Source organism: Bufo bufo, chromosome 5, assembly GCF_905171765.1.
Source record: "Bufo bufo chromosome 5, aBufBuf1.1, whole genome shotgun sequence".
Taxonomy (NCBI): domain Eukaryota; kingdom Metazoa; phylum Chordata; class Amphibia; order Anura; family Bufonidae; genus Bufo; species Bufo bufo.
This window is the reverse complement of record NC_053393.1, coordinates 204,986,044-205,003,448: the sequence shown is the minus strand read 5'-3', so window position 1 is coordinate 205,003,448 and position 17,405 is coordinate 204,986,044. Positions and strand designations below refer to the sequence as shown.

Below are 17,405 nucleotides of genomic sequence, written 5' to 3'. Positions count from 1 at the left end.
GTGCCTTCCACATAACTAATTTTGCAGATCCGTCATGGATCTGCAAAAACGCTTCCGTTACAATAATACAACCGCATGCATCCATCATGAACGGATATGGTTGTATTATGTCTTATATAGCCATGACGGATCCATCATGAACACCATTGAAAGTCAATGGTGGACGGATCCGTTTCCTATTGTGTCCGAGAAAACGGATCCGTCCCCATTGACTCACATTGTGTTTCAGGACGGATACAACTTGCTCCGCAACACATCGCGGACAGAAAAATGCTGCTTGCAGCATTATTCTGATCGCGATGGGGACGCAACCAAACGGAACGGAATGCATTTTGGTGCATTCGGTTTCGTTCAGTTCAGTCCCCATTGACAATGAATGGGGACAAAACTGAAGCGTTTTCCTATGATGGATCTCAATAGCGGAATTGAAAACGCTAGTGTGAAAGTAGCCTAAACTGTGCAGTCCTAATTAGTTAACTGGAGCCCTCTGGGGCTATTATGGCCACATGGTACACGGATGCAGCATGAACGTGTTGCAACTGCGTTAGGGGGGATAATACCCTTAAACAGCTGGACCAGACTAAACCGGTTTGTTAGTAGCTTATTACCATGAAAACAGACAAAAGCACCAATCATGATAAGTCTCCTGCAAGTCCTTTATTATGCTTGCCTCACACTGCCAGCAGGCATAGAATCACTGTAATGAGCTGGACAAAAACAGCTGCGTGCAGCGGTATTTGTCCGGCTCATTCTCAGCATATTTGCCGGATCGTTCCCCGATCACCACCAGACCCCATTATAGTTAATGGGGCCGGATGGCATTCCGGTAGCGTCCAGCAATGTCTGATCCAGCAGGCTGCTCCTGGCAGGAAGAGCCAGACACAAGTGAAAGAAGCCTAAGATGACAAATGTGACAATGATATCTACAGGTGATCGATATGATAGGAGTATCACAGGCGACCGATTGTTTCTCTTCCATGTTGTGAAATATGCAACAACAAAAAAATGTTAGTCAATTCCGGAGAGAAACAGAAAGAAATTCTTCTCTGCAACAGTTTCTACATTGTGCTTCCCTATTTGTTCAATAAATGTAAAGGATGCTGCAGCCCCCAAACAAGAAAATTACAATCACATCAACACCATATACACAGATGTACCACAAAAGGGTAACCATCTTTTTTTGTTTTAATTCCTGTTGCTTTTATAGCACCAAGACATTCCACTGTGCTGTAGAAAGAAAATGTGTCTGTAATCAATAGGGCTCACCATCGAATTTCCCTGTTCACCATAGAATAATTACTTTGCGCCACCAATTTTCGACACCCATAACTTTTTGATTCTTCTGTCAATGGAGCTGTGTGAGGGCTTGTTTTTGCATATGCATATAGTTTTTATTGGTATAATTTCGGGATACATTGCAATTTTTTTTTTTATCTCGAATTGCAGCAATACGAATTGTTTATTTTTCATAGTTTTTAAATTAATAAACGGGAAAAGATTTTTTTTCACTTTAAATATTTTTTTTATTATTAAACTTTTTTTTTTTACTTGGCCCTTTGGGAAAGTAAACATGTGATTGATCAATCGCTTGTACAGTACACTGCAATCCCTCTGCATTGCAGTGTATGGTAATTTGAAATGACACCTGCCATGACAACCACTTGGTACCCGAGACTGCATTGTGCCCAGCTCCAATGACAACATTGTTATCGATGGTGTAGCAGAGGGGTTAATTGGCTAAGAACAGAGTTCTCTCAATTCCAGGCCGCTCTATACACTCCTAGCGCATCTGTGATGTACAGTTAAAAACTGCAGCTAGCCCCGCAAAAAAATGAGCTCTCAATCAGCTTTTGCAAAAGTTTGTATTTTTTTTTCTACGTATTAACACATCAAAAAATATAAAAATGTGGTATTGTTGTAATTGTACTGACCCACAAAATGAAGTCAAAATGGCTTCATCTAGGCAAAGCCTTATAAACTAAAGCAATAAAACTATGGTGCAATTGTGTTTCCCAATTCCACCGCATTTGGAATATTTTTCTAGCTTCCCACTACATACACAACTTATCTTGCAAAAAAACTAGTTCTCATAGCGCTATGTGAACAGAAAAAATAAATAAAATGATGGCTCTAGGAAGGTATAGAGTGAAAAATGAAAACGCAAAAATGGAAAATCGCTGCGTTATGAAGGGGTTAATCAATTGAGTTTCATGATTTGTAATCAGCTTAGAATTATGATCCTGATATTGTAAATTGCAAAATTACTCATATAATGGCAAATTAAAGGAATTGAATATGATGTCACTTCCGCTCTCAAAATTAAAGAAAATCACTTACTTTCCCCTCCAGGAATGTTTTGTGGTATAGAAACAGGCTAGATCCTTGTTCTCTCGGATTATATTCATTTTGCATGGAGCCCTGAAAAAAATATATACAGTGTAAATAATTATTAAAGTTCGCAAAGAAGTGAAACAAAGCTAGAATTTTTTTTTTATGGATTATGTATAAGGCATGCCGCCGCCTTTATTGTTCACCAGGCACAAAACCTTACATGTGGTAATGGCTGTGTCTGGTACTGCAGCTTAGCACTAATATTCATGTGAATAGCTGTAAGCTGCAATACTCTGCAAAGCCGCTAAGGAGCTGTGTCTGGGAAACAATGAAGTGTTGCAATGCCTTCAATCAGGAGTCGGAATGCAATGCCAGGAGTCGGAACCCTGTTGGATCTGATGTTAATGTAACTATTGAATGCAAAAAGAAAAAAAAAAAAAAAAAAAAAAAAAAAAAAAAAGGAGATTCTGACTTCAGTCCCTGGAATCATCCAAACTTCAGCAAGTCAAAAGACGGCGGGTAAGATTTACCAAGGCCGGCATTTTCTATGCAGGTCTTGGTATACCCTGTGCCGCTAAAGGATGCACTTGATTTACGACAAGATGCAGGCATCTTCATAAAATATGCACTTTTTCTGGCAGAATGAACAAAATGGTGCAGATTTCAGTCATCATTTACACCAGGAAAACTATTATAAATGATGATAAATGTGTCAGGAGCAATGGCCCCACCTACAACCCACACCACTCCCCCTTTTCAGAAAGTGCCAAGAGTGGTAAAGAGACCGCATCTACACAAAAAAAAAAAATTGTCAATGTGCCATTTAAAAAGTCGCAAACCCACAGTTTGCAGCTTTTTTACAGAAAAGATAACTCTTGCCCAAAGAATGTGGTGTTAGCTCCGGTTCCACTGTCCCTTAAAGATAGCTGGGGGTTCACAATGCCGAGACCCTCACCCAGGAACTGGACCTGGAACTGCCCACAGCTGTAATAAAGATTCACAAGCCCAGGATGATGCTGATCGCCTATTAAGTTATTGTTTTAACCCACAAAGAGCCTACTTTTATTTGCATAAAAATGAAAGCGAGAACTATTTCTGTACATTGAATGACAGTTACACCACTGCTCTTCACATTTTCTTTGATAAGACGTTCTCCACGTGTTTGCTAATAGTGTCTGCCCAGTTTCTGCCTGCACCCTTACATACTGCTTCAGCTCTGTCTGTTACTTATCAGCCTCAGTTCTAGGACCCAGCTCAAGAAGACAACCAAATCAAAAGCAAGATATTGACACAAATTTTAATTACTAAATGGTGGTAAAACATAGTAGGGGAGAGATCTAAAAACTGGCATAGCTGCTCATAGCAAACAATCATATTCCAACCGGTACAAGAACATAAATTCACATGGACTGGAGAACAAACGCAACATTTACATAGTAACCTCCTTCTCATTCTGTCAGCGGCAGATCCTTCAATTCCGATGCTTCTCTTCTGGCATCCAAAATGACCACACCGCTTCTCAGATTATCTGATGTACAACGTTGTCCAAGAAACTTCGGGCTGCTCTCAGACTGGCCAGACAATAAGCAGGGCTGGACAAGAAGGAAGTATCTTGGACTACCAAATGCAGTGTGCATCAGATAATCTGAGAGGTGATGCGGCCATCTTGGATGGCAGAAGAGAAGCACAAGAATCGGTAGATCTGCAGATGACAAGATGAAAGGAATTTACATGTAAGCGTTCTCTTTGTTCAACAAGAAAGTGGCTTTAAAAAAAGTTGTATGTTTTGACAATGTCTATTTGTTAGAAGGGTCCCCCCAAAATATCCTGATTACATGGTGTCCTACTGCTTGGACGTTCAGTAATCAACTGTATTATGCTTGAATCCAGGATGAAAGTGTTTAATTTCCCTGCAGAGTCTCCATAGGGGAAAAAAAAGTATTACAAGATGTTCATAGAAATCAGGGTTGTCTGTGTAATGTGCTGCATCTTAGACCTCATGCACACGACCGTTCCGTTTTTTGGGGGTACGCAAATTGCGGATCTGCAAAACACGGAAGCCGCCCGTGTGCCTTCCGCAATTTGCGGAACGGAACAGGCGGCCCATTGTAGAAATGCCTATTCTTGTCCGCAAAACATTTTTGGGGCGGGGCCACGGAACGGAGCAACAGATGCGGACAGCACACGGAGTGCTGTCTGCATGTTTTGCGGCCCCATTGAAGTGAATGGGTCCGCACCCGAGCAGCAAAAACTGCGGCTCGGATGCGGACCAGAACAACGGTCGTGTGCATGAGGCCTTACAGAAACAGAGACACTTTTACTTGAGAATGAGGTTTCTAAACCAGACCCCATTTTCTTCTATGAAACAATGCAAACTGGATGACACCTCCAAAAAGCACTATAGTAGCCTAAAGCAAGACATATCAGAGAATCAGTTTTCCTCAATAACTACTAAAAATGAACACCAATTCTGAAAATGCGTTTTGCCTCCCATGATCACGTGGAAGCTACACCACAGACTTCCACCCACAATATCTCAGACAAAGGGACGTTGTACTAAGAGCAGACAACCCAAATGTCCTGACAAACTCACAAGCCAGAAACATTAACGACATTTCATCTTAAAGAATAACCATTCTGTCTCTGGTCACTCAGTTAATAAGTTTACAGAGGGTATTACTAATTGATAATGTTCTCTGTTGTATCGTAGCTCAAAGTCATGGAGAGATGAGAAGACACAAGCAGATCACAGATGACTCATTTCATAATTACAAGAAAAAAATGTCCTATATTATAATAAGCCTGGCAGCCATGCGACTAAGAAGTTGCCAAAATGAGTTTTCAACTTCTAAATGATTTCTTTCATGGACAGCAAATGAGATTTTTTATAAAGTAAGGTATTGCAAAATTAAAGGTTTTTCAGCCTCTTTCCTAACTTAAAACGCTATAAAATAACAAAAAAGTAACCGTAATTCTCACCCTACCAATTCCTGCTGCTCCTAACACTCTCTGTGGCCCTGGCTCAAGCGACAACCTGTCAACATGAAATATGCTGCAGGCGATCAATGATTGTTGCTGTGATGTGTCGACTCGACACCACTGATGTCATGGCTGCAGTGGTTACATGTTACATTGACATGACATTACTGGGGACGGGAGAACAGAGGTATTAGAACAGGAGCAGCAAAAAATTGGAAAGAGAAACCCCCTTTCTTCAATATCACCTCAGTTTAAGGGGCTATTAGATTATGGTTTTTCATTTAATTATTCAAATTAGAGAAATTATTAATAGCGCGCAGCGATAAATCGTTTGTTTTCCACGGATCAGACAATATGCCTGAGTGAAGATTATCAATAATCACTACCAGATCCCCTCATCTCATTAGCAACGTACATACTCTAGAGGTGAACTAGCAACGATCGCAATAACAAGCAAACGGCAAAAATATTTAGCAATTATTGTTTCAAGTAAGACTTATTTTATACTAGTGTTTGAGAGCTCGAACGGGCTGTTCCGGCAGGGAAACGCTTCCGTGAAATTAGCCTAATTGAACGTCTTTTCAATGTAAACGACTTGCTAACTTGTCACTTGCTGCTGGTTAATGAAAAAATATCTGCCTGTCTTCAGAACTGCTCTTATCATTAGAACTGGGTATGAATTAGCTAAATATAATGCTTCAGACAATAATTTTTTTAAAGAAGTGGATAAATGCATCGATCAAACCCGTGGAAATTCTTTGTCGCTTGGAAAGACTAAATCCTGACTCAGTAATCTCTCGGATGGAAGTAAGTCAGATGGAAAATCCACTTATAAGATTCCATAGCACCTGCTGTCTTTGAGACAAGAGAGGGTGTCACAGACACATCCCAAGGCAAGACACAGCAGCCAGAAAAGGTGTAACGTTTTGCAGAGATGCACTGAAAGATTTCACGGTTGAGAAAAATAAGAAGTGCAAAAGAGAAAAGAATCAGTTCATGTAAAAAATAAATATGCAAATTGAATAAAATATCAGATAAGTGTTCTGATTAGAGAGCTGATAGATGTATCCCCCTAGCTCATGCGATATGGCATTGCCGGAGACAGCAGTGCGCTGTACTCGGCTATTTTCGGAACTCCCATAGAAATGGAGCGGCCACGCACATGTGCGACCGAACACTCCAGTCATTTCAAGGGAGCTGCAGGGGGTAAGGGGCCCCCGTTCTTGTGATCGGTGGGGGTCCCAGTGATAGGTAGATCTGATAGTTATCCCCTATCCTGTGGATAGGGGATAACTTTAACCAACTAGAATACCCCTACTGTAATGTAACTGTAGTATTCCTATAAATAACAGTGAATAAGTGCAGGGCCCAATAAATACCTTTTAATTATTTTAGCATATCTAATACCAATGTCAGCTATATCAAAATTGGCATTACAAATACCAGTCTTAATAAATCTAATTCAACGTGTCTGGTCCTGAAGAAACATAAGCCTAGGGCTACACGGCAGCACAATAGCCTAATACCTCAGCTCTGAACCAGTTAATAAAGCAGGTGTCAAATTCCACATTGCTTTCCTACCAACCAGGCTGTTTTTAAAGTATTTTTTTTTAAAAAGTGCAAATTGGCGCATCTAGGGTTTGTACATTTGTTTCTGACATGCTTGACAGGCAGCGTGGCTTAGCAGAAAGTGGGAAAAACTTCAAAACAAAGGGGAAGGGTCTAAAACGAGCCATTTTGCAACAAAATTTTGGTGCAACTCAAAAATTTGTCTCAAATAGTCTGTACAGAGTCAGTGAAAAGTCTCTGTCCCTGCACCAGATTTAAAATCCAGCCAGAGACACTGTGATAAATCTGGTGCTGTTCTAGACAGTCTGTCTGTTTAAAGGGGTTCTCCGGGAATTAAGAAAATGAAAATACTTAAATATTACTTTATAATAAATATATTCTTAAATACCTTTTATTATTTACAATGGCTCGTTTTGTCTGGGGAGCAATCATCAGGGGAAACAAAATGGCCGCTGTCCCATCAGTTCACACAAAACCTGTCCTAGCCACACATGAGGACAAGTTACTTTACAACACTGAGGTAAAAGAGCTGCCTGATCCTCCTCTCTACTCTGCTTAGGACTGTAGAATTACTGGACCATAGAAGTCCAATAGATATGCGGACAATGGAGGGCGCAGAACCACAACCAAGGTAGAGATAAATTCTATTTAATCCAAGACAACGCGTTTCGGGGTACATGACCCCTTTTATCAAGTCTGATGGATTCACAGATGCGGCCGCTCGCTCACCAGCACGTGGGGCGTTAGGATCGCTGTGTGTTTGGGGGAACGATCCTAACGCCCCCCGTGCTGGTGAGCGAGCCGCCACGTCTGTGAATCCATCAGACTTGATAAAAGAGGTCATGTACCCCGAAATGCGTTGTCTTGGATTAAATTGAATTTATCTCTACCTTGGTTGTGGTTCTGCGCCCTCCATTGTCCGCATATCTATTGGACTTCTATGGTCCAGTAATTTTACAGTTCTCACATCCAGCCGATTTGGCGGTTTGACCTCGACCTAAGGGTGATTGGACAAGACTGGCTGCACCAACCAACTCCTACCTTTTCTCCGCCCTCAATGTAGTTGCACCCAATTAGGTGCAACCCCAACAGGTGAGCAAATATTACCTCCCCTATGTGAGGAAAAACAGTACTCTACATATTCACCCTATGAGCGCCCCTCTCTCTTTGCTGCCAACGAATGCTCTGCTTGTCAGGAATTATTATCCTGAATACAGCTGATAAGAACTTTAGCTGAATCTCTGGGGAATTAAGTTCATAAGGAGACATGAAGTACAGAGAGGACAGACTGTGATAATGTGTTGCTGTGGTAATGAAGACTGTAAACAAGTGCTGCTTCTCATTATCCACACCTCACCCTCCTCTCATGTCTCCTCATCTTCTCCATTCCCAGAGATTCAACTGTATTCAGGATCATGATGCCTGACAAGCAGAACAGAGAGGAGGAGGAGGCAGCACTATGGCTCATTGTGGGGAAGTAACTTGTCTTCCTGTATGATTAGGACAGGTTTTGTGTGTACTGCTAGGACAGCGGCCATTTTATTTCTCGTAATGATTGCTCCCTAGACAAAACAAGCTATTCTAAGTAATGAAAGGTATTTGTGAATATATTCATCATAAAAAAATATTTAAGTATTTTCATTTTTTTAATTCTTGGAGAACCTCTTTAATCTTACACCATCTTTATGATTAGTAAATCTGTGCCTCTGTGCCAATGGCTCAATAGGTAGTATACTGGCTGCCATAAATGATACACTGAATATTGATGACAGATTTACAAGTCATAAGTAGACCACTAAGCTTACCAGGTTGAACCCCCTAACTGTTTTGTCTGAGCACTGCTCGGACTTTGGGAACAGGACCTAACAGTTCAGCCTGAGCAAAGTTTGCCTAGCAGGGTAAGTGGTAGGAGTGCCGATTGAACCCTTCATATCTTGGGATGTAGGAGACAGAGATATGGGCATGGTCTTGTTTGAAAGCTGACAATCTAAGCTTTAAAATAAGACCTGGATCGTAGTATTACGAGGTTATCTGATCCTGCCATTACTAAGGCAAGTTGAACCACAGTCCAGACCACCAGCCAGCCAGGAAGCAGCAGGGCATCTCAACTCGACTTAGCAATGGTGAGATGAGATAACCCCTTTAACCCCTTTAGATATGGTCTTTAGAAACGGGGTCGAGAGTAAAAGCAGCTGAAAGTGAAGGCAGGTTTCAGCTGCTATTACTCCTGACCTGATTTCTAAAGGCTATATGTTTTAAAGCTATCCCATAAAATGTTAAAATTACAGTTTTTTTTATCTCACCTACCAAAAAATATTAAATAATAAAAGTTTTTATCAGACTATATGTACCCCAAAATAGTTCCTAAAAAATTACAACTCTTCCCATAAAATTCAAGGTCTCATATGGCTAAACTGAAGAAAAAATTAAGTTATGATGGCTAGAACACATAGGGAGGAAAATGTTACTGGTGCTAAAGGCTAAAATAACCATATTTTTCGCCCTATAATACGCACTTTTGTCCCCTCAAAGTGGGAGAAAAATGTCAGTGCATTTTATTGGGTGAATACTAATAAGCGCTTCCATATGTAAGTTCTCTTGTTTGGGGGTCTGATTAACATTGGGGGTTTGAGCTGATGTCTAATTAACATTGGGGGTCTGAGGTGAGGTCTAATTAACATTAGGGTGTGAGGTGAGGTCTAATTAACATTAGGGTCTGAGGTGAGGTCTAATTAACATTGTGGGTCTGAGGTAAAGTCTAATTAAAATTGTGGGTCTGATGAAAAAAAATTATATATTATTTTTCTCCTCTACAATAAAAAAAAGAAGACATTTTCAGAAGGGTTTTTCCAATTTTATTAGGACTGTTGAGTTGTTAGTAAGGTATTTTTGCTGTGACAAAAGCTTTGCAAATTGACTTGATAATATCCTACCATGTTGCTTATACGGCACCAGTGCATAACTATGTGGCCCCATAGTTAGCCTATAACTAAACCCTGTTTAGGCTGCTTTCACAAAGCAATACTTTAGGAGTGTTTTGTATCACTATTCCAGGAGTGAACATATAGAGAGAAAAACTAGAGATTTAAACCTCTTCCATGTTTTCAGATTATTACTTTTCCTTACAAATACTGACCATGTAATAGTGGCCTCAGTCTCAGCATTTAGTCATACTCCCTTCTGTAGGTCTTCAATTTTGAAAATAAATTAGGAGGAATGCACTGTTATCAATGCATTGTTATCAATGTTATCAATAATCTAAAAAAATAATTAAAAACAACTCTGATCTCTAGTGTAATGTTCCTCTTTTTTTATTCACCTCTCTGGAGCTCTTGTCTCTGGGTGGGCAGCAGTTTGTCCCATGTGACCATCAGGCACTTGCATCTCCGAGGAGTGCAGTGCAGTCAGCTCGTAACTCCTTCCTTCCCTGCATCCAAAATAGTCCCTCACACACAGCACCACCATTTCTACTAATAAATACCACTGTAGCATGCCCCTGCCCCACGTCAATTTCCTTCTCCACGTTCTAGAAAGAGATAAATAGCTACCATATTTTTGGACTATAAGACGCATCTAGGATTTGGAGGAGGAAAATAAGAAAAAAAATTTTTTCATCAGATCTCAGAGCGGTCAAATCAGGCCCCTATTCTACATTAGACCTCAAATCATACCCCACAACCTCCATCAGCTTACATCAGCATCCCATCAAACCCCCCAGCCTCAGATTAGAGCCTCCCTTGCGCCGGGCGGTGCTGCAGATCCAGGACTCGCCACTCCCCGCACCGCTTCTTCCATCCCGTGCTGCACTGTGACCAGATGTCGCACAGCATTAGGTCATAGTGCGCCCCTACTTGCACTACATCCTGCCACTGTAAGGACACAGTACACAGCGAGACCTGGAAGAAGACCAGGGAGGGCGAGTACAGCAAGCAGCGCTGCCCTTACCTCCCGCATGCTGAAGACCGCTTCCATTAGCATTCGGACTACTGCCACCTTGCCCCCACTTTGAGAGATTACTATGCCACCACTGAGAGGAGGAAGAGGGCAGACTAGATGGGCCAAATGTTTCTTATCTGCCGACACATTCTATGTTTCTAAGAGAAAAACTGAAGGTGGGAGAAGGGAGACTAGAAACTGCAGGGGGGTTAACAGAGTGTAAAATGTAATAAACAAAACAAAAAAAAAACTAACAATGGGTGTGGGATAAATCCTTTAATAAAACATATTTCTCCCAGATCTAAAGAATGTCTACATTCATTTCCCAGGTCCCAATGTCTTCTATGGTCATTCTAACACAGCGCACAAACTGTATTGCTATGCATGAGAGAGCACAAGTCAACAGAGAATGTGCTGACTGTCCACACTAACATATGTGCCAGGTACAGTCCGGTAGTATTGTTGTCACCATGATCATTAAGAAAGTATTATTCATTAACACACTGACACACACACAAAAGGTCACAATGTGCAACCTGTGCTAAAGATCACAAATTACTTCTGTCACTAAAGGAGAAAAATCAAGACTACAATGTGGACTTTAGCTCTTCTCCAAGGGGATGCAACACTCTGCTCTGCCGCCAATGCCATCACTGTGCTTATTCTAACAAGTGCCAATTTATGCTTCTATATTTCATGCTCGATAGCAGCTTCCACAATAATACACTTACTATTGCCCATTCCCAATGCAACCATTTCTATTAGAAGCTTTTCTATTTTTTTCCCCCATGCGATTCTTACGCAAGTCACATGGACATCTATAAAATAACCCAAATAGATATAACCATAAGGCCGTTCTGTGCATTGGTGTCCGCAATTTGTGGTTCACAATGCACGGGCAATATCCATGCGGCGGCCGGGACAGATCGAGACCCATTCAACTTGAATGGGTCCATGATCCGGCCGCACCGTAAAAAAATAGAACATGTTCTATTTTTTTGCAGTGCAGAGGCACGAACAGAAACACCACGGAAGCACTCGGTAGTGCTTCCGTGGGGTTCCGTGCCTCCGTTCCGCACCGCAGCTCCGGACTGCGGACCCATTCAAGTAAAAAACATGGCCGGTGTCCACGTATTGCAGACAATCTTTTTGCGGGCTGCAATACGGCCACGGCCGTGTGCATGAGGCCTAATACAGTGATGCACTGTGTACTGTATTTGTATATCATATGCCCAATTTAAACAGGGTTAAAGAGTCTGTGTCAGCATGATCTACTCTAATAAACCAGGTCTATAGCCTGCCAGAGATAAACCTTGTTATAAATTAGGTGCAGCTGTGGCATAGTTTTAGGTTTACACCTGTTTCCAGGAGTAAATGTTGGTAAATTTGCCAGGGCTGGAGTCCAAGCCCTGGCACGCTCCCGCCCCCATCATGCCCAACTGCCAGACAGTGAGTAAAACCAGATGTGCAACTAAATACCTTTACCCGATTAAAAAAAAAAAAGGGGATTTGTGACTATTTTAGGCCTAAAATAGTTGCAAGTCCCTTAGTAAATGTGCCCACTTGAATGAGGCACAATCAATTTTCAAAAATGTTCCTGTGCTTGTAAAACTCTGACAAAACTTTCATCTTCACTGACATGGGCAAAATGTGTTTGTAATGACCTGAGACAAGTTTGGGTTGAAAGAGTTCAGGTGCGTTGCATTTTAGGAACCTGAAGGGATAAGCTTGTGATCTCCACCAACATGATCTTCTGACACGACTCTATGAGAAATTCAGTTTAGGTGGAAATTCACAACACTTCCTACCTAGACAGTAAAAGACAAAAAGTTCATGCTTACTTAGAAAAAACAAAGCAGAAAAATACTTCACATATTTCCAGTTTATTAGATCTTCAAGACTTCACCTGATATGGGATTTAAAGAAAATCATGACAGATGTCAGATTAGTTTAGGTGATGACTACACAGTAATTCACTTTGCCCATGTGTGCTGCCTTCTCCTGACTGCGTCAAAGACACCAGAATGAATGGAAATTGGTCAGTCACTTGGTCTGAATTGTACCGGTCAACTTTTGAGAAATGACAACAGGGAGATTCCAAAGAGGGGAACAAAATTGTATGTACGGCACACCACAACAAAACATCTGAGTGTTCGGCCTCAACCAGGCCAGTCTCCTAAGAAATTAGACCATCCAAATAACAAATCCCAGACTAACCTCTACCCCTGTTTACAGATACCAGACCAGACCACCATCTACAGACAGTAACATAGTAAAACAATTAGTAAAGCTGAAAAAAAGACATACAGTACGTCCATCCAATTCAATCTGTTATCCTTCAAGATGATCCAGAGGAAGGCAAAAAAGAAACCCCATGAGATAGAAGCCAAATTTTCCTCTAGACTTCAATTCAGCAATCAGAACAAATCCCCAGATCACCGACCCTTCTCAAAAATACTAGTAACAATAACCTTTATTATTATGCTCCAGAAATGCATTCAGGCTGCTCTTGACCTTACCACCTCCTCTGGCAGAGTTCACAGTCTCATTGCTCTTAGGACTCATGCACACGACCGTTCTGTTTTTTCCGGTCCGCAAATTGCAGATCCGCAAAACACGGAAGCCGCCCGTGTGCCTTCCTCAATTTGTGGAACGGAACAGGCGGCCCATTGTAGAAATGCCTATTCTTTTCTGCAAAACGGACAAGAATAGGACATCTTTTGCGGCCCCATTGAAGGGAATTGGTCTGCACCCGAGCTGCAAAAACTGTGGCTCGGATGCGGACCAGAACAACGGTCGTGTGCATGAGGCCTTACAGTAAAGAATCCCCTTCTAAGTTTGTGTAGAAACCTTCTTTCCTCTAGACTTAGAGGATATCCCGTTGTAACCTTCTCTGTATTGACCTTTGATATAGTGGTTATTACATACTTTGGGCTCATACACACAATCATATTTTTTCCCACATCTGATCCACATTTTTTGTGGATTGGATGCAGACCCATTCATTTTAATCAAAATACATACGGTCAGTTGCATACCAAGACCAGACCCTTCCGTTTACAGACCCTAGGCCATGCATGCTTAATCTGTGGCCCTCTAGCTGTTGCAAAACTACAACTCCCAGCATGCCCGAACAGCCTACAGCAGGGCATTGTGGGAGTTGTAGTTTTACAACCGCTGGAGGGCTGCAGGTTGAGCATGCCTGCCCTAGACCAACACCACCACTGTTTATAGAACTCAGACTAGACACCTCCCCCCGTTTACAGACACCAAACCAGACATCCCTGGCCCCCAGAACACACATCCCCTCTCCCTGTTTACAGACCCTGACCACACACACATCAACTCCTGTTCACAGATCTCAGAGCAGATACCTGCCCCTATTTACAATTCCTAGACCAAACACCCTGTTGTCCAGTCTAGTCAGGATGAGGTCTATTTAAAAGGTCTATTCTGAGATCTGTATACAAGGAGGTCAAACTACCCTCTGACACACCTCAGACAAACGTTGAAATACTCATCTCTAACTGTCCGTACGTACTGTATCAACCCCAGGCACCACAACACACAACATCCTTATAATGCCAAGAGTCACAATGTTGCCTGTGGTGGAATCCAGTAGTGGAGAAAAGCAAAGGAAAGGAGAGAATTGAGCATTGTGGCATCACATACAGGAGATTTGCCTGCTCATCCGGGGGACCTCTATTTCTAAGAGTCTCTCAGCTACCATACTTTAGTCTGGGATAATTGTCAAGCATGAGTGTGTCATACAGGCCAGATTACAAATTTGTCTTGTCAGAAGTGCATATAGAGAGGTCCATGCAAAAAATCTACATGCCCCTAGGAACAATAATAATTATGTGTACTTCATTAAGTATTCATAACTTCCCAGCACAGACTATGAATGGAAAGACAAACCTGAGTTCAGTGCTCATGTTTGTTCGGAGAAAGATATGAATGGAATATTTAAATGCTTATTTTTTTCCGATTGGTACATAATCCAACAGAATCAAACCATTGTGTGTTTATGTGCGTTGGTGCTCGATGAACTTCTATAGGTGCCTTATTATAGCTCCTCACAAAATAATGCAATACAGCCATTTGCACAAGATCCTATTATAAGGAACCAGAGGAAATATACTGTATCATTAGGTAGAAAAAATAAAAGACAAAAACTGATCCACGTTTCCGAACAGAACATTGACGAGTTTGTAATTGCTCGTCTCAGTTCTAAAATGGACCCCACATGGAAAATCTGTTTTCCCCAATTATCCATTCATTTGAGTCTTGCAGTAAAAACTGGACAAAGATAGGGAATTCTGCAATTTTCTCTACACGGGCATACCGTTTATGCAGAATATTACCCATGTGAATATACCTATTTAATTTAATTAGGCCGGGGGGCTGTCCGTTGTAAAATCAGAAAGCACCTAGACAGAAATATTGACCGCCTGAAGGCAACCTTACATACTTCTCAAGTGACTTACACATGCGTGCATTATTTAGCAAAATGTGCCCTACAAGACTCTAGAAGAATAGCAGTCCTTATAATGCTCGATCACACAGCTCTGCCAATGCCGCCCATGAAGGCGTAAACATGCAATACCAGGCACAGCCATCATGTACAAAAGGGTTTAAAAAAAAAAAATATAATACAGGGCTTGACAAATTTCCTTGGAATCTAGGAGCCAGCTAAAAAAGTTAGGAGCCAGGCGGAGCCGCGTCATAAAGCCCCTAGTAGGTGCCCCCATAGTGCCCCCCCCCCCCACTTCTCCATAGAGCCCCCCCAATAATGCTGTATACCATGTTACATATACTGCCGCTCCATCCCCGGACCCTATTGATTATAATGGGGACGGGGGCGGAGCTCCGGCGCAGCACGGCAGTTCGCGGTGAGAGGCCGCCGGACTAAAAAGTTGGACATGCAGGACTTTTAGTCCGGCGGCCTTTCACCATGCACTGCCGTGCTGCGCCAGAGCTCTGCCCCCATTATAGTCAATGGGGATGGAGCGGTGGTCCGGCGAAACAGCGGAAGGACGGATCCGACAGTGTGAACAGCCTACCGGATCCGTCCTGCCGCAAGTGTGAAAGTACCCTTAGTTCTATAGCTACTGAATGAGACAGAAGAAGGGATGCCTTTAACATATAGATCTCCTTGAGAAGCCAATTTGATCCTAAAGGGTTAATGCAAACTGTAATCTAAACTGTGTCCTGTCACTTCTCTCTCTGAAAAATAAAAATATAATTGTGTCTCAACACGTAGTGAAGGGTCACCCATAAGTTTAACTGTCACTTCTCTCATCTCTCTGCTCCTGTCCCTAATCTTATCACTACTGCAAAAGCATCAGCCACAGCCTTAGTGTAAACTGTTCTAGAGTCTGACTGACTGTTCTTTTAACTCAAAGAATCGAATGAGTCACTAACTGTAGGATCTTTAGATTCTTTTAACCTGTGACTCATTCGATTCTTTCTTACTTAGACTCCCTCCTGTACTTGTGTCAGTGACTCGGGCTCAGAGCTGCTAGTGCTTGCCTCGCCTCAGCTCTGATTGGTTGGTGGGCGGGGAGGGGAGGGGCTGGCAGAAGCAGCTTCCACTCTAGGATCAGATTACACTCCTCCCGAGCCCCTCCCCTCCCTGCTGCCAGCGTCTCTGCTATTGTGTGCTGTGACTGAGCTGTTTCAGACTGTGCTGCCTCCGGACAGAACGGCAGCTCCGCACCCATCGCCCGGGCACCTTTAAAAACGGGCTGACAAATACTCAAGCGCCAGGACTAAATTCCTGGTCGCCATGGCGACCTGGGATTTGTCGAGCCCTGATATAATTATAATATATATATATATATATATATATATATACACATACATACACTCACCTAAAGAATTATTAGGAACACCTGGTCTATTTCTCATTAATGCAATTATCTAGTCAACCAATCACATGGCAGTTGCTTCAATGCATTTAGGGGTGTGGTCCTGGTCAAGACAATCTCCTGAACTCCAAACTGAATGTCAGAATGGGAAAGAAAGGTGATTTAAGCAATTTTGAGCGCGGCATGGTTGTTGATGCCAGACGGGCCGGTCTGAGTATTTCACAATCTGCTCAGTTACTGGGATTTTCACGCACAACCATTTCTAGGGTTTACAAAGAATGGTGTGAAAAGGGAAAAACATCCAGTATGCGTCAGTCCTGTGGGCGAAAATGCCTTGTGGATGCTAGAGGTCAGAGGAGAATGGGCCGACTGATTCAAGCTGATAGAAGAGCAACGTTGACTGAAATAACCACTCGTTACAACCGAGGTATGCAGCAAAGCATTTGTGAAGCCACAACACGCACAACCTTGAGGCGGATGGGCTACAACAGCAGAAGACCCCACCGGGTACCACCCATCTCCACTACAAATAGGAAAAAAAGGCTACAATTTGCACGAGCTCACCAAAATTGGACTGTTGAAGACTGGAAAAATGTTGCCTGGTCTGATGAGTTTCGATTTCTGTTGAGACATTCAAATGGTAGAGTCCGAATTTGGCGTAAACAGAATGAGAACATGTATCCATCATGCCTTGTTACCACTGTGCAGGCTGGTGGTGGT

The 17,405-nt window shown here is 42.2% G+C and overlaps 1 protein-coding gene across 1 annotated transcript in view; it reads right to left on the bottom strand.

Annotated features, from left to right (window-relative positions):
• The window catches only part of DNAJC13 (DnaJ heat shock protein family (Hsp40) member C13), a 242,223-nt gene that overhangs the window by 175,600 nt on the left and 49,218 nt on the right, over window positions 1–17,405 (bottom strand). Inside the window, exon 2 of the mRNA XM_040433922.1 lies at window positions 2,338–2,418. Coding sequence (XP_040289856.1) covers window positions 2,338–2,418 — 81 coding nt within the window. The remainder of the gene's footprint in view (window positions 1–2,337; window positions 2,419–17,405) is intronic.